We start from the raw sequence: 26,380 nt of genomic DNA, 5'->3' as shown, positions 1-26,380 counted from the left end.
CGACTCCGTGTCCTGAAGGCACTGCAGAGGGCACCGCGGTAAAGCCGCACCACGACCCTGGTCTCGCCTGCTGATGCCGCCACCGAGCCGCTGCTCGCACCGTGACCTGTGGGCACTGCCCCCGCACCACCTCGCTTCACGACGACGCCTTGGTAACCCTGACGCCGGCACTCCATGCCGAAATAGACGCCGCTGCTTGCAGCGTGGTTCGAGGGCACTGCTCGTAAAGTTACGACGCCCTGCCCTCATCCCGCACCGCAGCCTTGGCCTACAGTCGCCGGCACCATCGACTCCAGTTCGTCAGCTGACAACAGCGCCTCAGCAACGACGACGACGCTGCTTGCACCGTGACCTGCCAGCACCGCGACGAGCACTGCATTCACTTCGCACCGCAACCCTGGTCTCACCGACGACACCATCTGATGCTGCCGAGCCGCTGCTCGCACCGTGACCTGAGGGCGCCGCACCGCTGCACTTCACACCGCAGCACCTTATGCCTGCCGACGCCAGCGCTCCTGACTTCAACAGAGAGGAGTTCAATCTGAAACGCATGTGACTTCAAGGGCCCCCGACAACTCCTGCACAGACCTCCGGAACAGACGCCTGTGGACGCCGTGCTTTCGGAAGCTGAACGAGAGGTCGCCGACACCCTGCATTTCTAAAAGGTACTGTTTGCCGGTCTTCCCGACACTGTAGCTAGCCCAGGACGCCGCGGTCAGCCAGAACTACTTGGATTTGTTTGCTCACGACGCCGTGATAGCCCCGGACGGAGCTAACCACATCAAGGAACTATTTTTCAAGCATATTTTGATAATTGAAGGTTTATAAGTACTGTATTGTGGATTTTTATCGTTTTTGGTCTTGTCTTAAATATATGAAAATATTGGATATTGTTCTAAACTTGTGTTGTGTCCTTTTGTAGTGCTTACACTGTATTACTGTTGGTTATGTGCAAATGCTTTACACACTGCCTCCAAGTTTAATTAAGAACTAGAACATGTTGATGGAGATTCTCCAACCAGACTAGTGTACCTGTAGGTGGAAGATCATATGGTTACTGAATGCCCATAGAACCCCACGTGGTAAAAATGAAACAGTAGCGAATAAACGCTCTGCATGTCACCCACAATTCGGCAGAGAATATATATAAAAGCGACTGGGAGGCTTTAATTTTGTCGCATCAACACGGGGGCTCGTACCATGGGTTTTAATTTTGGTTCAAGCCATAGACTTTATGTCATTAACATTGCGCGGGCCTGAGATGAGCGGTAACGAGTATCTCGGACAGGTTATATTCGTGTCCATTTACACAACTGGGAGGCTATTTGTTGGACATATATGGAGAGCGGTTTATCACATGTATTTAATAAGATTCTTTGTAGAGGTTATATGTCTGTAGCAGCTTGGCATATTGTTTTTTCTTTCATATGTATTCTCTGCCGAATTGTGGGTGACCTGCAGAGCGTTTTTTCACTACTGTTTCCTTTTTACCACGTGGGGTTCTATGGGCATTCAGTAACCATATGATTTTCCACCTACAGGTACACTAGTCTGGTTGGAGAGTCTCCATCTGCATGTGCTAGTTCTTATTTGAACTTGCACGTCCATCATCTGTCTATGGCTATCACACCATATGTACCTGATACTTTAATTGATCTGCGCATTTGATCGCGTGAAACAGCCTGTTCTGGCTTGGCTTGGATAATTAGTTTGACATTTTGACCAGGTAGGCATTTTAACTACATGGCGCTCGATACTGCTCAGTTATACACATTGAAGGATGCGTCATGGCACTTATGAAATTGGTCTCTTTGGCTTATTTTCCAGAAGCCAAATTGTGAGTTTAGCTCAAGGTATTCCTTGCAACCTGATCCGAATTCAGAGAATGGGGTGTCTTGAATTAAAATTGGTAGATCCCCCCATTATACGTTGTGCATGGGGTCTCGCACATTGGTGTTTATGACTCATGGATGACATTGGAATAGGGTGCACTTGAACATCCACACATTGACGTGTAGCATTTACTATGGCAAAATGAAGGGTGTGTGTGTGTGACTATATGCCCTTGACTTTGCCATTTTTTCTCTGTTCCAATATCCTCATGATACTATCCCATCTGTTTTTCAACTTAAGAATTCTATCTGATACTTGATCTTCCTTCTCCTCTCCTATTGTGTATTACCTCTGACACATGTATGTTATTACCACTTGCCACTATATGTAATTACTCTTGTGTGATTTTTGTCCGTTAGTTTGGGTATGGTTCTTTTATGGGTTTTTTCTAATGGATGCAGATAGCATCATTCCGTTGTCTTGTGGTTTTCATGTATATATATATATATAAATGTTGGTTATGTATAGTGTATTGTAAATGTTTTGTATATATCTTTTTAACTTCCACCCCTGAAGAAGTCCTATGGAAAAAGGACGAAACGCGCTGGCTGATGGTTTTGCACAAATTGAAAAATAAAGGAGAGAAACATCATAAAATTTGCATTAGCAGCGACTTTCTTCTTCATATCAGGAATTTGCAATATTTATGAATAGCGAGCTATGGACTTTGTTGATAACTGGTGGTGTAGTTCCAATTTAGTTTTTTTCAACTTCAGACAGTTTTTAGTGTCATGAAATGTATGCATCATACATGCACTGTAATAAAAGCAACACGTTGTAAAAATACTGGTGAAAAACATTTAATGCATTTTTGGCAGCAAGCAGTACAACCATTGTTAGATGCTGATTTCTGAAAGTTAGGAAAATGATTAAAAAAAAACAGTCAAATTAATAAACAAGGAGTGGCAAATACGAATTGATCTGCGTTAAGTGCCCCCTTTTTGGTTTTGTCATTGCTTGATTTGTCATGGATTTTTCAAAAAACAATTGTTGGGGAACCTGCTGGGTCTCATCAATCTAAAAAAATAAAAAACAGTGGGTAAAAGCAAAAATATGTTTGGTCTCAAAAAGCACATATTGGTATAGTAGTACGTGACAATGAAGGGAACTACTTTGTGAGTGGATGTGCTTCTTGTGAAAAGGTCAAACACCATCACAGTGAATGTAGCGAGTGGCTGAAATAGGCTGCCCCACCACCCCATACTGCAGTGAGCAGAGAAAAACTGAATAGCACACAATGGATTTAAGATGCCGGCTGGAAAATAAATAAAAATACGTTGGTTAAAGCCAGACCCAAAAAAAAAACACTGATAACTGCAACAACTAAATAAATTATATGAGATAAAATACTCCCAACAATATATCACAGATCAGAGACCATGGAATAATTTGGCCAAAGGCAAAGATTCTTTAAGAGGTCACAGAACTCCCAGGTAACTTCCTTTATCCTTTCTATCATTTTATAATGTGTGTGGCCTTGTGGTACCCTGTAGCTTTCTGTTACCAAACAGCCATGTGGTTGCTACTATTTAAATGTCAAGTGCTTCCCTGCATGGGTTGGTGAACAGCCCAAATATCGAGTGGACGTGAATCAAAATCACTTTCCTTCACTCCCTACTCAGATCTTTGATTTCTCATTTTGTACTTTCATCCCACCCCTCTATCATTCTTCACATTTAATATGGTCTAGCTGTGTTTTGGCGGAATGTGGCATCCAGGCAGATGTGACAGTGGTATGTGCGGAATCAGAGCAGGAAGTCAAAAGACTTTGCACAAGCCTCAGGCCAGATGATTGCCTTGTTGACCCATCTCCAGAAATATTCGGTCCACAGTCTGCCCCAGTACTAATACCCTAATTGAGCGCTCTCTCTTACCAGTGGGAAGAGTTAGCGGGAGACATGGTGGGCTGTCACATTACAAGGTCTTCTTTTGAGAGGAGGACTATGGACTGACCTCCCTCCCTATACTAGGTCGACACATGGTCCTTCCTCCAGCAGGCAAGGTGAAATTGGAGGGAAGAAGGGACCTCCTAGCCATGAAGGGTGGCAAGCAGTGCTATGAAATAACTACCCACTTGAAAAACACTATTACAAGCAGAAAGCGACACATATTCTTATTACAGCCATGCTAGGCATCATAACAAGCCTATAATAAGTAAATAAACTAAATCAGCATCTAGAGAGATTAGGAACTCCCACTAATATGTACAGTGTGGCATACAACTGTTTTCCCATTACTAAGTTCTGTAAACAGCAGGTAACTCTTGCTCGATGTAATGGTACTCATTTTACCAATTTCAAATGGACCAAAGGCTCAGTTTGCTAGCCAGGATTAAAATCTGTGACTTGCAGGTCTTTGCAGATGTCGACAACTAGCATCAACTCACTAGCCATAGTACTGACGATAGTATTTCCCAAACCATACACGCACCTGTATATGGAAACGTTCTCAATCAGCGCGTTGCTCTCAGACTCCTGCAGCACAAGTCCTCGTGGGGAAACCGTGAGCGTGACCTTCTGGAACTTTTTGGACCCCACTCTGGCCTAAAAGAGGAAAGCAAAGAGTTCAGTTCAACCTACGATAAAAGCGGTCAGTCTAGTGATAAGCATGGCATTTCTTGGTGGTCTGCCACCTTATTACAACCCCGAATCAGGTGCACATAAATGGTCAGTGCCCTTCATGAGCCATGGAAACTACATCCAGACTGGAGGAGGTTTGAGGATTGGGCAATACACACCAGCTGTGCCAACAGCCCAATAATCACCCCAATCTGAACAAACATCACTGGACTCCTGTTGGAGGCAACAAGAGGTCAATAGACGGGTCTGCGTTTGCTTGGAACCTGGCAGTGAGGCTTCTTAGGTGAAAGGGCACTGGAGCTCCCAGTCCTAGAAGTCAATGACTGACATTAAGAGGTAGAGACAGGCTAGATGCCTGGAAAACCTTGAGCAGTCGTATGTCTGGGTTGCCAGGGGCAGCCTGTCATCAACAATAAGAACAAGCATGTTTTTCTGTCCAGGTATTTCCAACTTCACACACAAGACTGGCAGTAATTCATGGTCCATCACTGTAAGTAATCAAGTGAAGGTATGCCCTTTACAACCCGATGCACCATCTGAAGCCAGATTTCAGCAGAACATTCACTGCCACATTCTTTCTATTCTCGTATTTATCTGCGAAGTAGGTCACAGTCAATAACACAAAATACCACCAATGCCCAGTCAGTGTTATAACCTCAACCAGGATTAGGGCTTTAATGTACACTCTGGCAGACAGTAACGTCAGATCTGGAATACATACGAAGAGAACAAGGTTGGTGCTACACCTTCTGCAGCCGAGCATTCTTACAGCTCTTGAGCTATGCACATTGTAAAATTCAAGTTAAAATGGAGATGAAAAGGCTCCAAGTGGTAATTATGTAGATTAAGTTTAATCCAGTATAAATGATCCCATCCATCCAGCAGCCAGTGTTAGAAGCAACTGACAGTAATGAACAGTAAGATCAGCACACCAGGTTCTATCACCATGGTGCACCTTCAAACATGCACAAGATGGGTACGGAAACATTAATATAAGAAACAAGTAATTTCACAATATTACACATATGATGTTTATCCCATTTGTCCTTACAGCCAGTGATATTCGATGGCGCTGAGACTGAACTCAAACGCGGGAGCCTATGGCCTCCAGTCTTTTATCACAAGGGAGGTAAATCTGTGCTTCAGACACAGGCACTGGTCTAAATTTGGATATCACATTAGACAAATAACTGGGCTAAAGCCTTAGCAGACAAGATTGCCATAACCATGAAAATAAAAGGTGTTCCACAAACAATTCATACGCCCAAAAAACCAGCATCGGAACAAGATCCCAACCTATTTAGTCACTATCAAGGTGTTGAAGATTCGGTCAATGAAGTTAACCTGAGATTCGACCACTTGTTTCCTGAAAGGAACAGTGCAGAGTCACTGGAGTCCCACAACCAGTTTGTGATGTTGTCAATGGAAGGGATGCAGTAATGGGTCAGCACCCAGCATGGACTCCCCATATCCAGGAGCCACTGTCTCAGAATCCACATTTGTGGTCTAGATTTTTCAAGGGCATGGCATGCACGCACTGCGGTCACAAGCTTCACCGGGTCACGTGGAACCGCTGGTTTAAGCATCTTCGCTCCTATGTTGACCAGAACAGTGAAATAAGGGGCACCTCCAATGGTGTTGCTTGGATGTGAAGGACCCTGGGGCAAAATAACAAGGGCATCACAGCTTTTCCATGCCATGCAGAGGACTTAGTTCAGGCACTATCCCCAAAAAAATATCCTTTAAAAGACTCTGTCAAAAATACATTTATTTAGTAAAATGTTTTACAGTGCACTGTACCCTGCCTTTCGATTACTTGAAAGCGCCATGGGCAGGGCAGAGGTACAAAATAATACACAAGAAACATTTGAAAACATTGTCATTTCATGTCACCTTCTTTTCTTGCACATAAATCAATACACTAACATCTATTCGGATATATGTGATTCATTAACAATCATAAACACAAGCATTGGCAAGGTCAACGGGTCTGGCATCAGCTACCCACATTTTTTGTAAAGCGTTGTTTTCTACGCACTCCTGAGGCCTCACCAACATAAAAAAAATAAACAACTAAATGCAAAAGCACATAAAAGCCACTCCTCATACGAAAGAGAACTACAATGTGCGGATGTGCTCTTTGTGAAAGAACAGAATGCCGTCACTCACACTGAAGTTAGCCAATGGCTGATGGACTCCGTCTCATTGTCCATCTTGTATGCTGTAGTGGGCTGACAAAAATGTGCATGGCAATAGCAGACCAATAGATGTAGAGGGCTGGTTGGAAACCTATATAAATAATCATATTATGTCTATAATTGTAAAATCAAAGGGTCTTGGCTAATGCCAGACCTAAAATCATGCAGATGTAGAAACTAGGCACTTCCCGAGATTGAAAGGCTTTCCCAGAGAGCCTCCTCTACTTATTGGACCGATCGTTGCTCCTGAGTGCACATGGAGGCGGCTCAGACTCTTCTCTCATCCTGTCGCTCCCCCCCTCAGTTTGAACCACGGCACTTGTCCTTCCAAGTGAAAGAGTGGAGTTGATACCCTAACAGGGAAGTCACCCGGCCACCGCAGAAACTATAGGGCTTTATACACACACCCCTGTGACCTCTGTGGGTCAAGGAGGTGTAAAGTCGGTGCAACTTCTGAGATTGACCCTTTCTTGGAGACAAGGGGGTGTCCATCCCACCCAGGCTCTGCAACCACATCATTAACAAAGGGGTGGTGGGTTCAACCCCTTAGGATGGTTTTCCACCCACCACTTCTGGACCTCCTTTTTGCCATATTATCTTTCAAAATACCTTTTCAACCATTGCAAGATCATCAAAAATCTTGTTTCTCTACCAATTCAGTAATGTAATGGTGTACAGTGCAAGTGCACAAAATAGTTTACTTGCCTTGGAGTTTGGACATGCTCTATGGAATTTCTCCCTGAAATTCATTTATATTTTTTGTGAACATTTAATTTTGGAGGAGAAAACTCGCAACAGCTAAATTTAGAACAAATACCTTTCGACCAGATGAGCGGAGGGGGATTTGGATAGAGTAGGCGCGCATTGCCCCGGCCCCCAGTAGACGAGGTAAGGTGCCCCCATCCATCGGGGCACTTCCCACGGCACTCCAAAACCAGGTCACATCGCAGACGCCTCGACTACCCAAGTTTTCCACGATCACAGCACAGCCTGAAATCCCAGTGTGGCTGCCCCAGAAAAATCTCATTAAAATGAAAAGAATGTTAAAACTTTAAATTATTAACCCTGCTGCTAGACTCTGAGCAGAAACACAAGCCAGCTCCGTCCCTTTAGGCCGACGCTTTTACCAGATTACAGGTTAGAAACCAATGACCCGGAAGGGAACCCAACTGGAGTCAGGGGTGGAGCTGGGATCACGCGTTCTCCATTAGTTACGCTTCTGTGAAAATCATCAAGGAGAAAGTGGGTTGAGTGTGGGTAGGTGAGTGTGTGTGTGTGTGTGTGTGTGTGAGTAAGACGGAGAGAGCAAGTGACTGTCTGTCTGTGTAGGTGATCCGATGATCAGTATCACAGGGGCACTGGTGCAGACATCAGACCAGGAGATGGTGTGGCGGATAGAGGAGGGTGGTTCTAGGCAAGATATATTTGTGTTCGGTATTCACGTCACCTTGCATTCCCGCCGTTCAGATAAACCGACATTTCAGGAGCAGCAAACGCAATCTGTTTCTATCAAAAGAGCTCGTGTAACTGAAAGAGACAGTTCAGGAGACGACACCTCACAGAGTGCTGTTTCCACTCTAAACGAGAGAAAGAGAGTACGCAACCCATCATAAAAGAGGAAAAAATACTACTGCTGAAAAGACTGATCACAATGAGGGCCAAAACGCGAGGCAAAGCAAGATAAACAGATGGAGAGACGTAATAGATACATAGACAAATGTCCAAATGAACTTTATAGGGAGATTGGCTTCTGATGAGTGTGCTGAGTATTCAGCAGCACTCACTCCATCCTTTACTCCTCTTCACTCATAAAACAATGACCATTCACAAAATGCATTGGCATCGTAGGGCGGCTGAAGCAGACCCGAACAGGAGCTCTCGGCAAATATCTGGCATCCCCTGGAGGGAGCCCTCTACCCCAGCAAGAACGTGGGCAATCCGAGTGAAAGACACTGTGACATCATCAGACTGCGGAACATCTGTGCATAGCGCCTGCATAGCGCCACTAAGGGAGGCGAACCCGCTGTCTGGCCTCGCCATCCGGCTCCACCTTAGGGTGGATAAAATATCAAGCAATGGCCACCTAAACATATGAAATGTACAGGGAGCGATAGGTTTACAGTGACCGCTTCCTTCATCTTCCTCTTTTCAAACCCACCTTCCCTTCCTCTTGCTACACAAAGACCGCATTCTGTATCCGCTCCAAGGGCTTAGGATACAAGGGCTGCTCAGTTCCTCCCCTGTGCTGTGATGTGAAGGCTCAGGTTCAAGCCGATCATGTTACATTCGGAGGTTTCTGATTTTCCCCCTTAGGTGTAGGCGTGGGCAAAAATTTCGTTCAGTCACGGAAATTGCGATAATTTGACATTTTCGCGTTCCGCGGAGAGCGTGAAAATGTCAAAATTTCCGGTTTCCGCAGCTTGGCGATAATTTGTTTCTTGCTCGCGCTGTAAAATAATACATTCTCGCGCGCGCGCGATCGCCTTACCTGAATCCCTGCGTTCGCCGACAAGTTTTCTTGATCTGGTCGTGTTCTCCATGAGATGTTGTATTGTTTTTAGCCATTTGCGCTGTCTCGCGACAGTTCGCGCCCGCAGTGACGTCATGCGTCGCGTGATCACGTCTTTCTTCTCGCGATCATGCACCGCGAGACAACTCGAAACAAGATGGCCGCGCCCGCAAGCAACCACATGGGTAAGTTGGCGACCCGAAACCATGCAGAAAATCTCGCAAACATGCGGGAAAAAAACTTCCGCATCTTCGCGATATTTCCGCTTGTTTGCGATAATTTTGAACATTTTCGCGATAATTTGCGAAAGTTAATTTCGCAAATTCCGCCCACCCCTACTTAGGTGACATTCCTGAAAGACTGAAAATACCCGTTGTTTACTACAAAAGGAACATTAGCAGGTACTACAGGCCACAGAGTCTGAAACCCCATTTCGTAGCAGACCGTGCTGATAAGGATTCCCTACTTTACCGCATTGAGAGGCTTTCAAGCAGAAAGACTCCCTGGAACGGATCAATGCTTTTGAATCCTACTCATATGCTGACCATATACTCGATCCTATTTTCACCTCTTTAGACTGTCAGTGAATACCCCAATACGTTTAGCTTGAGCTTGGATGGACCACTATATGGTACATTTCAATATAATGTTCAACAAGTGGGCCCCAGGTGTTTATTCTGCTCTGCTAAGATGCTGGTTAGACCATAGTAAACAGTAAATGATGAGCCTGTGGCAGCCGCGCTCTCCACTACTACTCCTAATCCTAATCCTCATAATCAGATTGAAGAAAAGATCTCAATCTTTGGCCACTGGAGCTCTGGTACTCTAGATACAGCTGTACCTGAAAGATGAACTCATCCTACCAGGTCTAAGCCCACTACCCTAAGTATTCGAACGAAATGAGGATTGTCATAGGGCACCCCGAGAGGTTTCACCGTCTGTGGAGGAAAGGGGACTTCCCAGTTGCTAAGAACATTTATCATGAAGCAATCTAGAACCATCAACATCCTAGAACTCATCCTGGGCTGACCTTTATGATTCAAGGATTACAAGAGCAAAACGCTCCTTGAAACCACTCTTTCCCCTTTTAGAAAGCTGGCCTACTTCTTTAGCCTCACATATTAAGACTTGCCCATCTCAGGTTCTTTTCAATAAATTGAGACAATACGGGCCAGTTTTCATTCTTTGAGTAAACAATGTTATTTCTAGCATCGCTTCATCCCAAGCTGGCCTCATTGTTTCGGGACGATCTTTAACTGGCCCTAGTCCCTCGCCGAGTGGACTCCTACTACAATGAAAACTGACCAGGATTTCCTTTCCACCATTAAACTGGGCATGCCTTCCAATGTGTGCCCAACCCAGATCTTGCATATGGAGGAAGAGGTTGCGTGACCTTATTTGCCAGACACCTGTATTATTTCTTTGTATTCCGCAGATGTCCCTTCATGCTGGAGAGAAGCTCATGTAATTCCTCTTCAGAAGAGACCATCTGCAATCGTTCTCATTTTAGACCTATGGCTGGCCTTCCTCTTCAAGCTAAGACGAGAGAGACGCATGTTAATAATCAGCTTTCAGCCTATTTACAATCAAATCATCGGCTATGGGTTTGGATCTCATCACAGTACTCAGACCGTGCTCCTGGCTAATGTGGATGATCGAAGAAACATCTTGGACCAAGGAGGATAGGTCGCCAAAGTCCTACTGGCCCTCCCTCTCGCCTATGACATGGTCTTTCATTCTGTGCTTATTCACCATCTTGGCGGCTTGGGAGTCTGATCTGGCTCTGGGGTGGCTGAAGTCTTGTTTTTTTGGAGGACAAAGAAGCAGTGTCTATTTGCAGCTTTTCATCTCCGGAGTGCTCAGTCCCACCCTTTTTAATGTAGGTCTCAATTTCCGGGGGTCTGGGAAGGTCCTCTGGCTTTAGCAGGATGTTTCCAGCTGATGATACACAGGTTAGCACTTCTATCGCAGATGACCGTGCTGACCACTTGTACTGTATTTCTGCCTGCATCATAGGTGAAAAGCAATTTTAAACTCCAAAGAGACGGCGATTTTGCTGTGGAGAGCTCAACCCACTATTTGGTCTTCTGGCCTAATGAACATGGGAAATATGCCCAGGCCCCCCCACCTGCGTGAAGAAAGTAGGGATTTTACAGCACGCCAGTCTTACTTTTTGGTGCTCAGATCTCCTGTGCGTCAAATCTAAATGTTTCGGCCAACCTGGTCTATTTATACGGTTCACCCTCTTCTTTCTGTGTCAGCCAGGAAAACAGCGGTTCAGTCCCTGGTCACTTTCTATTTATCTTATGGGAATTTGCTTTGGGCCTCACAGTTTATTTGCACAACAGGCTGCAGACTGTTCAAATTCCACTTATGCACTGGCTTCCAGTCCCTAAAAGATGTGCCTTCGAAGCCCTGTGTTTTGTTTACAAAGGAGGGAGTTATCTATTTAACAACAAAAATATGTCACAACAGACCGGTTCATGCCCTTTGCTCCTTGTTGCCCACTCGTCTACAGGTTCCAAAGATCAAAAACGGCCTAATTTGAGGCTGTTGATTTTCCAGAGCAGCCAAAGTTCAGAACTCTCTGCCTGAGGCTCTTAGATTTGCACCTACATATCTTTTTTGTTGTTGAAAACTCTGAAAACGTGGCTGGTGAGAATAGAATTCGTTCTTGCTGTTTTGTCCTCTCAGCGCCAAGATGCCCCATACTTGGGGTAGAGGTGGCATCCAATGTCCTATAGCAGATATTCATTCAAGGTCACTTCCATGAAACCCGTGACATTGCTGAGGTGAACTTTGCTAGGGAGTTTTACAAGACCCGGACAACTTGGAGAAGAGTGTGTACTAGGAAGGAGCAAAAAGGCTCAACAGAAACAGTTCATTTGGTTAATAGTAAGATTAATACTGAACACTTCCCCTTGCAGCTCTCAATGCTGCTTCAAAGCCCTAAGCCTTTCTCAACACTCCCATGAATAATACAACCAGCCGAAAGAGGACCCTGGCATACAACTACACATGGCTATAAGCAACTGACAGAGCGGATTTAAAACAAACACGGGTTTGAACTTTAACTAGGTACATTTTGGCAGAAGTAAAACGGATAACACAGTACCTTCACAAGCAAATCTAAATTAGAGCTTTGTAGACCGAAACCTTTGGACTCAACAAGTAAAACTCATTAGACCCGAGAGTACACCAAGATCACTCTGGTCTACGATCAGGCGGCAGCTCTCAAGATCGGTCGCGGAAAGCTAGATTCACTCGCCCAAAACATCTTATTCAGAGCGCTATTGAGACGAGCCAGTCGGAGAACACATCTCATCCTTAGCTCAACAGAACAGCATTCTAGGCTGGATCACACCAGTAATACTGCCATTCCCCTGAAAAGCGTGCAGTGGAGATAGGCTTAGCGATGATCTAGATTGTTTGCGCACAAGAGTCAAAGAACATGCCAGGACTTAATAAAAAGGTAGATACGGTAAGAAGTAAATCAATGTTGAGATGGAGGAACCTGCACAGACAGAAGGATGAAGGTGGGTGGTTGATAAGGTATCAATATATGTAGGGCATGCTGAGGGCTGGACACTTTTCTGCCAGATTATTGGACTTGAGTCAGCTGTTCTCAAAGCTAGTCTCAGAGCCAAACGCGCTAAGGGCCGTATACGTCTTGAACTTATCTGGGCTAGCATGGTTGATTCCTAAGATTCTGTTGTTTGTCCTAATTCTTTAATTCAACATGCCTCAGCAAAATGAAAGCTGTAAGTGGTTTAAAAAATCATGAGTCACCCTGCTGAGACAGGTGTGTTGGCAGATATGACATGGGTAGAAATGGAAGTGCGTGCAAATATTCTTCAAGCACAGAAACACTTTGGCAATGGGGCCTACATGCATAGGGGTGCTATCTAGCACTGTAAGTGGAATGAAGTTTGACAGGGTACTCTAAAAAAGGCTTGGGCAAAGAAGTGTAACTAGGGATATTTTATTAGAGGCGCCACCTAAGTAATACGAAACACCCTGCTTATATGATTATAATACGTTCATCAGCTTCATCCCAATTATTTTCAGGGAGAAAAATGCAAGTACTCCTGAGGCCGGCCTTATATCCACCCCACCCTCCAAAAAAAGTACACTGGGGAGCCAAGGGCAATGGCCAATGGGTCAAGTGAGCTGCGGGTCGAAAAGGTTTGGGAACCACTGGCCTACTACAAGGTGTAGCAGAGGCAAGGTAAAAGGTAACCATCTCAGTCCTGAATCCAGCTCTTTTGTGAGTACAAGTCAAGCCTGAGCAGACTCTCAAACAAGAAGAGAGAAAGAAGGAAAGAGAGAGGCAGGCTTCAGGCAGACCCGTGTCCCAGAGCCCCCTTGCCAAACCGAGATTCCCTTTCATCAACAGCATGCGTACAACCAGCCAGAGGGCCGGATCAATGCCAGATTTTTAGCATATCCCCATTTAGATAAGGAAAATGCTACCTACCCAGTGTGCATCTGTTCTTGGCATATAGAGCTGAAGAGTCATATGGTTTAGCATAGATCGCCATTTGGAGCTGGTCCCGGATGTTTGCACTTTTTTTTCCTTCGAAGAAGTCTTTGTAGTCACGAGGTAGGTGACTCCTCCTTTCAGTGATAGTGCGCATGGGCATCGACTCCATTCCTAGATTGTTTTGCCATAAGGGTGATGATGGAGTTAGTAAGAGTAGAAAGAGATATCCATGTATAGTGTATCTAAGTAAGATAATAATCAAACAGATAGAGGTACCCGGGGAGGTGGGTGGGCGCATATGACTCTACAGCTCTATATACCAAGAACAGATGCACACTGGGTAAGGAGCATTTTCCGTTCGAGGCATATGAGCTGTAGATCATATGCTTTAGCATAGACTATACAGCAGTTATCTCCCAAGCGGTGGCTAACCTGTATCTGTTGCAGTGGTCTGAAATAGTGTTCTTAAAACTGCCTGGCCCACACTAGCTTGTTGTTTTGCTAAAACATCTACACAATAGTGCTTTGTGAATGTGTGTGGTGTAGACCATGTTGCAGCCTTGCAGATGTCATCTAAGGGTATGATCCCTAGTTTGCGTGTAGAGTGTGCTCTAGGGGGATTTGTTAAGGTGTGTTTAGCTTTAAGGTAGCATATCTGGATGCACTTAACTATCCACCGTGCAATACCTGCTTTTGAAATGGGATTGTCTATTTGGTGGGGAAAAAGCAACAGAGAGTTGTTTAGTTTTCCTAAAAGATTTAGTTCTTTCAATGTAATAAAGTATCGCTCTTTTCACATCTAAGATGTGAAGAGCACATTCTGCTACGGAGTCTGGTTGAGGAAAAAAGACAGGTAATTCAACAGACTGGTTAAGATGAAAAGCAGAAACGACTTTGGGTAAAAAAAAAAATGTGGGTTAGTCCTAAGAACCACTTTATTTTGGTGAATCTGTAAAAATGGCTCTTGTATGGTTAGTGCATGGAGCTCATCAACTCCTAAGAGATGTGATGGCTATAAGGAAGGCTACCTTCCAAGTCAGAAACTGTAGTTCGCATTTGTGCAATGCCTCAAATGGTGGGCCCATGAGTCTTGTATGGACTATATTAAGATTCCACATGGGAGAAGGTGGAAGTCTAGGAGGAATTATTCTTTTGAGTCCATCCAAAAAGGCTTTCATAGCGGGTACACGAAACAAAGACAAGTGTTGTCTGTTTTGTAGGTAAGCCGTTATAGTGGCAAGATGTAATCGTATGGATGTATATGCTAAGTTAGCACGTTGTAGGTGTAACAGATCGCAAATGATGTTTTAAGTTGAAGCATCTAGCGGATTGATTTGATTTTTAGTACATTAAATTACAAATCGTTTCCATTTTGCTGCATAGCATGCTCTTGTGGTAGGGTGTCTAGCCTCTTTAATGACGTTCATGCAGTCTGGTGAGTGATTAAGGTAGCCAAACTCTATGATTTCAGGTGCCAGATCGCAAGGTTGAGTTGACTGGGATATGGATGTCTTATCTCTCCATGGAGTGAGAAGATTGGGGGGAGAGGTGTAATTTTTGATAACGAACTACCGATAGTTCCAACAGGGTTGTGAACCATGGTTGTCGAACCCATGTGAGAGCAACTAGGATCACTGTGAGGAAAGGTTTCTTGAGCTTCCGAACCTCTAATGGAATTAGCAGGAAAGGTGGAAAAGCCTTAGCAAATATTCCTGTCCAATTCATCCATAGCGCATTGCCTTTGGACAATGGGTGTGGATACCTGGACGCGAAGTTTGGGAATTTTGCGTTGAGGTGTGCGGCGAACAGATCTATTTCTGCGTAGCTCCACATCTGGAAGAATGGGAGGAGTACTTGGGGATGTAGTTCCCATTTGTGGGACTGTTGTCTTTGACAACTGAGCAGATCTGCAATCTGATTTTTTACTCCTGGGAGATGTTCTGCAAGGAGATGTATCTTTTGAGGTATGGCCCATCTCTATATGCTTTGAGCTAGGTGTGAAAGCTGTAGAGAGTGTGTCCCCCCTGTGTTGTATGTAGTACATTGCTATCATATTGTCTGTACGGACTACGACAGTTTTGCCTACTAGATGTACTTGAAAAGCTTTCAATGCCAGAAAAATTGCTAGCAGCTCCAGATGGTTTATGTGGAGTTGTTTTTGTTGTAGTGTCCACATGCCCTGAATGGTATGCTTTTGAAAATGAGCTCCCCAACCAGTGAGGGATGCGTCTGCTGTTAGCACTATCTGTAGAACCGGGTCGATGAATGGCCGCCCTTTGGAAAGGTTTTGTGAATTCCACCACTGCAGAGAGTGATGGGTGCGGCCATCTACCCACACCAGATGGGTTAACTGACCTTGAGCCTGGTTCCACTGATGTGCTAAGCATTCCTGTAGAGGACGCATTTGGAGTCTTGCGTAGGGAACAATTAGAATGCAAGAAGCCATCATTCTGATCAATTTCATGAACACTTGAGCTGGTAATGAGTGTTGAGGCTGAAATTGTGATATCAGGGTTTGCATGTTGCGTATTCTGGCTGGGTTGGGGTACGCTAGAGCTTTGCAAGTGTCTATTGTGGCTCCTAGGTACACTTGCGTGTTGGAGGGTTGGAGATGAGACTTGGTGAGGTGCACAGTGAATCCCAAGTCGTGAAGCAGCTGAACTGTTTTGTGAGTGTAGTGTATGTAGCTGTGTTGTGACTTGGCTTTTATTAGCCAGTCATCTAAGTAAGGGAAGACGTGAATGTGTTGTCTTCTTAAATGAGCTGCAACTACTGCCAGACACATGGTAAAGACTCTGGGTGTTGAAGTAACCCCGAACGGAAGAACTTTGAATTGTTAATGTTGTCTGTCCACCACGAACCTGAGATATTTCCTGTGCGCCGGGTGAATGGGAATATGGAAGTAGGCGTCCTTTAAATCCAGAGTGGAAAGAAAGTCGCCTTGCTGAAGCAATGGGAGCTCCTATTGTAGGGTGGCCATGTGGAAGTAGTCTGATTGAATATAGAGGTTTAGCTGTGAGGTCCAGTATGGGCCTGAGAGAGCCATCCTATTTTGGAATCAAACATATAGGGAGTACACTCCTGTCCCTTGATGACATAATGGGACTGGTTCTATCGCACGTTTTTCTCACAGAGAGAGAACCTCTTGTTTTAAAAGGGTGAGATGTCTGTTGACATTGCACGTTCTCTTGGAAGGATAGTTGGGGGAGTGCAGGTGAGGTCCAGGCAATAACCATACTGGATAATTTGTATTACCCACTTGTCTTAGGTGATTGAATTCCAGACAGGTAGGAACTGTGAGAGATGTCCCCCGACAGGTGTGGGATGATCGGGAGGTAGCGGAGGGAAGTCACTGTTTATTGGCAGGGGAAGTGCGGGTGGAGTTACCTCTGCCTCTTCCCTTATTATTATTTTCTCTGTAGCCTCTTCGAAAATAACCTCTGGAGGAGGTAGATTGGTTGTTATTCATATCAGAGGAAGAGGGATTCTCTGATGACACTGTTTTTGAGTCACCCCTGTAAAAGGAGCGGCGAAAGGAACCCATTAGAAGGCAATTGTAAGGCTCCCATGGACTTAGCAGTTTCGGTATCTTTCTTCATTTTTTCTAGTGAAGTATCGACTGTTGGCCTGAAAAGATGTTCCTTATCCAAAGGCTGATTAAGTGAGGAGGATTGGACCTCCTGCTTGAATCCAGAGATTTGAAGCAAAGCGTGCCTGCGCAGTAGTATGCTGCTGTTGATGCCACGAGATGCTGTATCTAGTGCATATTTTATGGAAGTGTTGGGGATAAGCTTACCTTCCTGAATGATGTCATTAGCTTTGGTTTTATACTCATCAGGCAAGTGTTGCATGAGTTTTTCCAACTCATCATAGTGAGCCCTACCTTAGCGTGCTAACATGGCCTGAGCATTGGCAATACGCCAATGGTTAGCAGCCTGCGAAGCCACTCGTTTGCCTGAGGCATTAATGAGTTTCGACTCCTTATCAGGAGGAGGGGCGTCGCCTGTAGTTTGAGAGTTAGCTCTCTTGCGGGCGTTAGATACAAGAAGAGAGTCTAAGGGCAACTGGCCTTTTATATATGCAGGGTCTGTAGGAGCGGGCTTGTATTTTTTATCCACTCTAGGTGTGAGTATTCTGGGTCTTTGAATACCTCATTTGTGTGTTTCAACAAGCCCTTCAACATTGGCAAAGTATTGGTAAACTTTTGGGAGTGCGTAAATGTCCCCACAAGGAAATCCTCTTAGGGTCTGTATGTAGCTTCAACCCGTGATATTGAGCAGCCCTATTGATAAGCTGTGCAAAGCCAATGTTGTCATCAGGTGGGGAGGGTCTGGAGGGATACAGGTCAGGGTCATTATTTTGATTTGGATCCTGTGGTATGTCTTGACGTATATCCTGATCTTCATCCTCATCCCTATAATCTTCATCCTGTGGGTCAGGTGGAGGTGGTGGTGAATTTGATGGTGTAATCAGTAAATTGGGATTAAGAGGAGGAGAGGGAGGTATGTAAGGGGGAGAAGGGTTAGTACCCATGTCCTTTTCTTTAGAGGTATAGGAGAATCCTCCAAGAGATCCAGCTTCCGTTTTTTTAGGAAGAGTGGCCAGAAGGTGTCCAGTTTGAGGGTCAATACTTAGTCTCTTGATTTGGATCCAAAACTGTGTCCTCGGATGGAAAATCCTTGGAAGGAGTATCTTTCTCTTTAGGAGTGGATTTCGGCGTGGAAGATTTGGGCTGAGAGTCTTTGTGCGCCGAATGTTTAGAATCAGACTGCTTAGTTTTAGCCTGTTTAGGGTTTAAAGCTTTCAGAGTGGCATGTTTCGGCTCCGAACATTTCGGAGCGGAGGGTTTCGGCTCCGAGCTTTTAGGTGTCGAGCATTTCGGCTCCAAGGATTTTGGTTTGGACAATTTCTGGTCCGAAGCTTTTGACTTGAAAGATTTCGGATCTGAGGTCTTCGCTGCCTAATGTGTCTTTGGTGCCGAAGGTGTAGGGACTGGCACATGTTTTGTTTTATGTTTCGGTACCGAAGGTGTTGGTTTGGCTCCAGAATGGGGCCGGCTCGAGCCCGAGCCGGAAGGCTCGTCTTTATGTTTCATAGCCGGGCTGGATGGCGGGGCATCTGAAACTTTTTCTTGGTGTCGAACCGAGGGCGAGGGTGATACCGGAGCCTTAGATTTTGATCTCGTGGTACGTTGACCCGGAGTGACGTTCAGGTCTTCCTCCATGTCGGAGTCGGCTTCGGACACGGAGACCAGTTCTTCTTTCTCGGCTTCTGTGGGTGAACGTTGGTCTAAATCTTCGCCAAAGATGTCCGGTACGGCACCGCTGCCATGTTGCATTTTGTGGAGTCGAGCCCGACGATCACGAATGGTCTTCTTCGATTGGAATGAGCGACTTGCTTCACAGTCCTTCTCCTTGTGTTCTGGGGATAAGCAGAGGTTGTAAACCTCGTGCTAGTCTGTGCGTGAAAACTTAGCACGACACCCGGGACATAGCTTGATTGGAGTCCGTTCCATCGACTGCTGGCATGATCGGCACGAGTAGGCCAGACGGCCCGCCTCGAAGTTCCCGATCAAAGGTTTTCACAATTTACATGATGCACGTCGAATGGGAAACCGCGATCGAAAGACAATACCGTCGAGGGTAGAGGATTGCACGTCTAAGGGGTTCGAAAATGACAGCAGAGCGCAGCACACATCCGAACCTTTCTTCGTAGTTACGAGGTAAATGACTCCTCCTTTCGGTGATAGAACGCATGGGCGTCGACTCCATCCCTAGATTGTTTTTTCCGTCTTTCTCGAGTGAGTTGCCTGCTGTAGACATTCAAAGTAAAGTTTATAACATCACAGTGGATCGTGACACTTTACTTTGAATGTCTACAGCAGGCAACTCACTCGAGAAAGACGGCAGGCACTACAAGTACCAGCAGGCCATTGTGAGGGCCACGCCCACTGAGGCGGGGTGCTTGGAATTCAAAATGATGCCGCCAAAAGTGCTCTGCTGTTGCTTTAATGTCCAATGCCCCTGAGGAAGTGCTACACGAAACGCGTCAGGACTGGACTCCTATGTGTGGACTGGATAGTGTTCACGCTGCTGCTCCCATCAATACTTACCTGTGGTGTGACGTATTCTATGTAGGAGAGTAGGGTCTGCAATCCTATGATCACCCCAGATTTTTGCTTTTTTGCTTCATTGGTTTACGACTTTCCCTGGCTGTGGGCCTGCTAATCAGACCCACAGCCTAGCTGTTCTCTCTCTAAAATTGACGCACATGTACCTTAGGTGCATTTACCAATTGGAACTGGGCCACCTTATCAGTCCCTGTACCAGCATACCTTAGGTATCCAGGGCATAGGTGTACCCAGGGCCTACCAGGGGCTGCAGCATGTATTATGCCACCCCTGGATGGCCACCCAAATCTGACACAAATGGCTGCACGACGGCTGGGGCAAGGTGGGTAATCACCCTTTGCTTTAGGTATAGTATTCCTATATCTAACCCTAAAATGGACACATGTATTCCTATCAGTCACTCCTATGGCAGGCCTTATCAATCCTGAAGGCAGAGTGCTTGGAATCAGGTGAGATGGTGCTCTGGCATGAGCTGAGCCCGTCTGCAGCTTGCGGAACCAAGTCCTAATAGCTGTTCCAGGATAACGCGTACCATATACTCTTAAAGTGCATTATAATCCTCGCGGTTATTTGCTAACTTTGGTCTCGCATTATCCAAGCATGTCGAGTAAGGTGTCATACGAATTGGAATACTAACCCCTCGCCAATTCTGGCGACGGGGTTAGCATTCCACCCTTCTAGAGGGACACGACATGTATGTAACTGTGAACCCCGGTTAAAGTGGACTCGAGCCTCAGCATCACAAAATGGATGCTGCCACCACAGACACAAGTCTGACCTCCTGCTGCTGGGAGTCCTTCCAGCGAGGAGAGCTTGGACAAAGGGTTTCCTGTCAGGGGCGGTGCCAGCACCATCCCAGACAGGATTTTGTGTATCCCAGGTAGGCAGGGCTGAGAGGAAGGTGACTGCAAGTGGCACCCCGGTGATCACTGTGCATAGGCCGGCTCAAACCAGTTCCAGGGGCACCCCAGCCCCTGAGTTGGAGAGAGTCCGGACAAAGGAGAGGGTTGTAACCACCCCCCCCCTGGTCCCACCCATAGGCAGGACCTAGTCACGGGCCAGCCCCTTTTCTTAGGATAAAGGTAGGAGCGGGCCCCCTTCCCAAATTGGATAATTCTGAATCTTGAACTACTTTCCACGAAAGGAACTCTTGACTTTTCTTGAAGACTCTCCCTTGTGGCTAAGGAGTAGCCACCCTGCATCAGCAGGCACCACCTAAGCGCTTGCGGTTTGCTGCACGTCCATCCTCCGGATCCAGACTGACCAGCTCGACGAGACCCGGATTCCCTGCCATCTCTGACCTCTACCCGCCTCATCAGCCCAGCTGAGATTCGTGGGTGTGACGAGACCTGAGGGACCGGCCATCTTCAGAACCTGCACGACGCTTGCCTAGCACGACCACCGAGGGATCCTCGAGTGAGTGCTCCTGGGGTTTGAGAAGCCCTAACCCTGAGCAGCTCCAGCACCGAAGTCCAGCCTCCCAGCATCCACGAGATCTGCGTGGGGGCCCTTCTGCTCTTTGCCGCTCACCGCGTTGTTCGGTCACTTGCCCGTTGGCTAGTGGCCCTGCTAACGACGCCCCACGACATTTCCGCCGCTGGTCTGGTTGCTCCAGACTGGCCCTGGCTCCCCTCCAATAGAGGAGCGCCCCGGACCCTCCTGGTCCACTCCAGACGCCATCTTGACTCCACCGCGTGGGGTTGCCTTTGCCAAGGGTTGTTGCCCCAATCCTGGGTCCAGCATCGCCGACAGCCGACACCTTCGTGGGACAGCTCGCCCCTTCTGCCTGGTCGCCGACAACGCCTCCTGCACCGAGGGACAGCAGAGTCCAGCGTCACCCACTCACCTGATCGCGGTGACTACCTCCGGTGCCATCGTGGTGCCAACCCAATCACTGGCTAGTGATTAAGAACTGAGTCCCCTCTGCTTTCAGGTTATCTCCATCATCGATCCAGGCTTGGATCCCTCCGAATATCGACACTGGTCGCCTGCCAGCAACGCCTTCTTTCAGGCTCCATAGACTTCAACGAGGATTCCCGACGTCTTTTGAACCCTATGCAGCCGCAGCCCCTGGGCTAGGTAAACCGAGCATTCCGGTGCTCCAACGTAGGTTCACTCTCTAAGTGTCCAGATCCTTTTTCGTTTTCAGTCTAGCTGGTCGGATTCGTCCGGAAACAGTAACTTTTAGAAACGCTAGCATCCATAGACTTCTTCCCGCATCCCGCGTGAGAGTGCACACTCTGCACCCGATCTCCCTAGGCCTCCTGCTCCTGACCTTAGTGTCCAGTAGTGTAGTCCTAGCGATCCTGAAGCCTCTGGATCTGTTTACTTACCTGCTAGCAATTCGCATTCCACTTTTAGTGTATATGGTTTTTCGTGCCCCTCGGGCATTTGTGTAAATTGTGCAACTTGAAGTATTTTCATAAGAGTTTTGTATTGTGCTTAGCTCCCTGACTCATAAAGAGCCAGGGTAGTCTTGTTATAAATAAATATCCTTTATTTTCAAAACAACTTGTGTGGTGTCCTTTCACTTGGTGTTCAAAGGGTAAATGTGGTGGTAAAACAGCTGGCTTAACACGCCCTCTAGAGTTTAGCCGAAAGACTGCTCTTGTCCATGCTACTAGGATAGCTGGTCTATAAGGTTGACTTACAACCAATCATCAATAAGGGTCGTTTGGTATGATACACAGTGATCACTAGAATAGTGAGCACTATATATCAGGCCAACTTCTCACATTCTACATCAGGCAAATTTGTGAGTTGGATATATATATATATATATATATTTTGCAAACAAAGTGCCCGTGAGCATTAAGAGGTCACTCGACATCGCTCTGGCCATTCAAAATGCAGCTTCCCCCAAATGCTCCAAATTCATGCTCTGTGCCAACGCGTTTCGAGGCTGAAAGCCTCTTCCTCTTGGGCTGCTCCGAATTTGGAGCATTTGGGGGAAGCTGCATTTTGAATGGCCAGAGCGATGTCGAGTGACCTCTTAATGCTCACGGGCACTTTGTTTGCAAACTATATATATATATCCAGAATCCAAATTGCGGTAATGCTGGCGTGCTGCCAGATCACTGGTGGTGCTTTGGAAGTGACGCCACTGCTAGCGCCACGAATGTACAAGAAATAATACCCAACCAAATCTGATTAAGGAGAAAGCACTCGTCAGCATGGGGGTTCTACCAATATGGCGCATTTCAGGTTGAGAAAGGCAGCTTGTCTGCCGAAACGCGTTCCTGTTTGTCCATAGCCTGATGTAACCTGCGCAATAAACGAGAGAGCCCCCATGCTGACGAGTGCTTTCTCCTTAATCAGATTTGGTTCGGGATTATTTCATATATATATTATATATATATATCCTGCTCTACATATAGATAGGTTTCAAACATAGGTCTGAGATAAATGTAAGTTGAGCACAGATTTACTAGGGTGCCCTTACTTCCGGATCTCAAATAGATCCATGCACTATATTAAAATTCTAGGTACCCCTTCTCTTAGTTTGTTAAAGTATAGTAATTGGGAAGATGACTGTATACCTATCATAAAGACTTCTCACTCCTTCTTTAGTCGTTGCGACGCAGAATATGCGCCTGACCCTCCCATGTGACGCAAAGGGATTTGAGCACGAGTTTTGGCCCCTACTCAAACTGGGAGACTGCCGCAGCAGAAATGAAAGGTGGTCAAGGGTGGGAACTAGAAGGTGGGAAAACCCTTCCTGACGGACTCTACAGCTCGCAGTGGAAGACCGCAGCAGGTACCACTGCAGACACACCGGTGGTTCAGGTTCAAGGTGATGCTGCATTTCAGTGACAGCATGGAAACTGTTCATGCAGCGGGCCTCTATAATCAGTTAGAGCCTGCTAAAAGCATCATTGTTTCCAATGAAGTCATCAACAGTCACCTGATCTAATAAGAAATGTAATAAAAATCACTATCTATCCAAGACAAACTTTTGTAAATGCAATGGGTCTGACTTTCTATGGTGTCCCATTTTAATTCAAATTTTTAGATGATATAAAATATAGAAATCGTAATCTAATCAAGAGGTAATTCTATACTAATTTACAAAATGAAAAAGGGATACAAAAATACTACAGTTTCATTGCTTTGACAATGTAATGCATGGCTGTTTCGAAGCCTAGATTTGACACATTTCGGATCAGAGAACAAAGTGGAAATTTAGAAAAGAATGGGCGGTCTAACTGTAAATGCCCCGGCTCTCCAAGACTCATATCTGCACGTTTAGCCCTGGGGGAGACCAGTGCAAGGATGGTTTTAGCGCAGATCTTACATATTGCATGAAGCAAGGAACGCTCGCTCTCATGCGGGTGCCGAGCCCTGGAGAGGCCAGGATTCACTTGCGAGGGACGCGTGATTCGTTGCATCTCTGCCGCTATTCCAAATGTAGTTTTGCAGTCAGTAGAACGAAGGCCCATTAGGCGCAGGCCGACAAGACATGGACGCCTCAAAGAACAAACATGCCCCGACATCGGACAGGTCTGGGATGAGGGTGGAGCCGGTGCCCCCCACTCACCAACTCTATATATACACTGGCACATTTCTGCAAATGTCTTTAATAAATCCATGAAACCGCTCCAATAAAGGTCCCCCAGCCCACCTCCTTCTGGAAGCATCTTCAGCTTCCAGAAGGAGGTGAGGCATACATTATATGGCAGGGTTGGATTGGGAACACAAATCGGCCCGGGCACACCAAAAAACAAGCATTAAAAATGCAATAGGTCTCGCCTTTTATTAAGTTAAAGCCATTTGCTTTGCTATACAATACAATTAGCAAAGCGAATGGCTTTAACTTAATTAAAGGCAAGACCTATTGCATTTTTAATGCTTGTTTTGGCTGTTCATGGTCCTGTTTTATGGCTGGTCTTGTAGGTCACTGACATGAAAACAGCACGCAATTGCAAATAAGTCTTATTCAGCTACTAAAGCAATGAGGTACTTGTCGATTCAATGTCCCCACCTTCAGTTTATTTATTTAAATATTTAAAAGTGTGCAAACACTGCGGTATCCAGCGCTACACAAGGTTCCAAGGAAGAACAGCGGGGGCAGGGGGAGGGTCGAGGGGCACTGGCTGAGCCTGGCTCATTGCACTGGGGGTACAGACAGTACTTGGACAACAAAAAACACTATTCGATATTGGTTAAATTGAACACAAGACCCGGTGTGAAGAGTGGGACAATGTACCGGGGGAAATAAGAACACCACGAGATGTGTGCGTACATCGCTAATAGGGCAAACACTTCAAGTAAACAACGTGTCTGAGGCAAGATCACTAAGAAAACAAGAGTCCACTGGGACACCAAAAGATAAGGTAAACAGGCCTGACCACATAGGTCACAGATAACCAGCGACAGGGAGTGAGACAATCGATAAGATAGGACTGCAAAAAGTGAACAGGAAGTGAAAGCACCTTGTGTGAATACCTGACCCTGCGCAGCGCTCCGCTGCCTTCTGTTAAGTTTCACGCTATAGAAAAGGTGCACTGCAACTAACTGCTTATCACAGTTAATTAAGGAAACAAAACCAATGCGTTGTACGATTGCAAGCACATGAAGCAAGCAATCCTGTCTCCACCCCACAACCCTTAGACAACAACCAACAAATGCACTTCCTCATGCACCCCAGCAACTGCAGCAATGCCAGTTTACCTCACGTCCAGACCACACTAACGTGCACACAGCTGGTGTAGCCCCCGTTCCAGTCACGATAGTACAGCGCAGGACACAGCAGTGCAAGCGGAGAGAGAATGTGTGTGAGAGAGCAGTTACTGTGCGGGTGGGTGGGGAGCTGCTGTTGCGGTGCGCGATGTGTCAGGTGATTTTTGGCAGTATCTATTGGTGCCATGGTATGATTTGTGTTGGTAGGGTGTGATAGAATTCAGCACAGCGGTGCTATGTTGCCTCGCTTGCACTCTGTCTTGTCCTGTACAGCACTGGGCATAACACTCGGCTTCACTCAGCCACAGCGCCAGTCAAGCGGCACAAACCAGTGTAAGGGGTGACACTGATGAGGAAGAGGGCACACTGATAGCAAATACTTGTTGGTTAGGGAATGTTGTGGCAACGGCTTGCGATCACAGGAACTTAGCGCGGTTCCTCTTGGACGAGCCCATCGTTGCCAAGTGACACTCTGCTTTTGCGCCAATCCCACCACGGCTCTGCTCCGACGTCGGCGGACTCTGGGCCAGCGTCGGTGAAGGCAGCACAGTGCTCTTGCGGCTCCCGGGCCGGGGGCGGTGATTACAGGCACACAGAGCTTTCAGGCACACAGCGCTTTCAGGCTCATGGGCCGACAGCGACAATGGCACACAGCCCTCTCCTCAGTCACGTCACGGGAACAAAGATGGCGTCGGGCTGTGCACATGGGCCGTCCTAAAAGTGGACAAGGCTGTAACCCAACAGCCCGATTGCCAATCACATGCCAGTGTTTAACAAACGCTGACGCAAACCAATGGAAAAGAAGGGCGTGGCTTAAGTCCTCGTCCAAAATTGAATTGATTAAAAAAGGCCCACGCGTGGCGAGAGCAGCGCATACGCGCTGCTAATGCCAGGCGAGACCTAAAAAGT

At 46.3% G+C, this 26,380-nt stretch overlaps 1 protein-coding gene across 2 annotated transcripts in view; it reads right to left on the bottom strand.

The window, feature by feature from the left end:
- LOC146822173 (low density lipoprotein receptor adapter protein 1-like) overlaps positions 1-26,380 on the bottom strand; it is a 307,556-nt gene that overhangs the window by 104,441 nt on the left and 176,735 nt on the right. For both annotated transcript variants that reach the window (XM_085613310.1, XM_085613309.1), the window contains exon 3: positions 4,324-4,436. In XM_085613310.1, the coding sequence (XP_085469436.1) occupies positions 4,324-4,436 (113 nt within the window). The remainder of the gene's footprint in view (positions 1-4,323; positions 4,437-26,380) is intronic.

Source organism: Triturus cristatus, chromosome 6 (genome assembly GCF_964204655.1).
Source record: "Triturus cristatus chromosome 6, aTriCri1.1, whole genome shotgun sequence".
NCBI classification, from domain to species: domain Eukaryota; kingdom Metazoa; phylum Chordata; class Amphibia; order Caudata; family Salamandridae; genus Triturus; species Triturus cristatus.
This window is presented reverse-complemented; position numbering and strand designations above follow the sequence as displayed.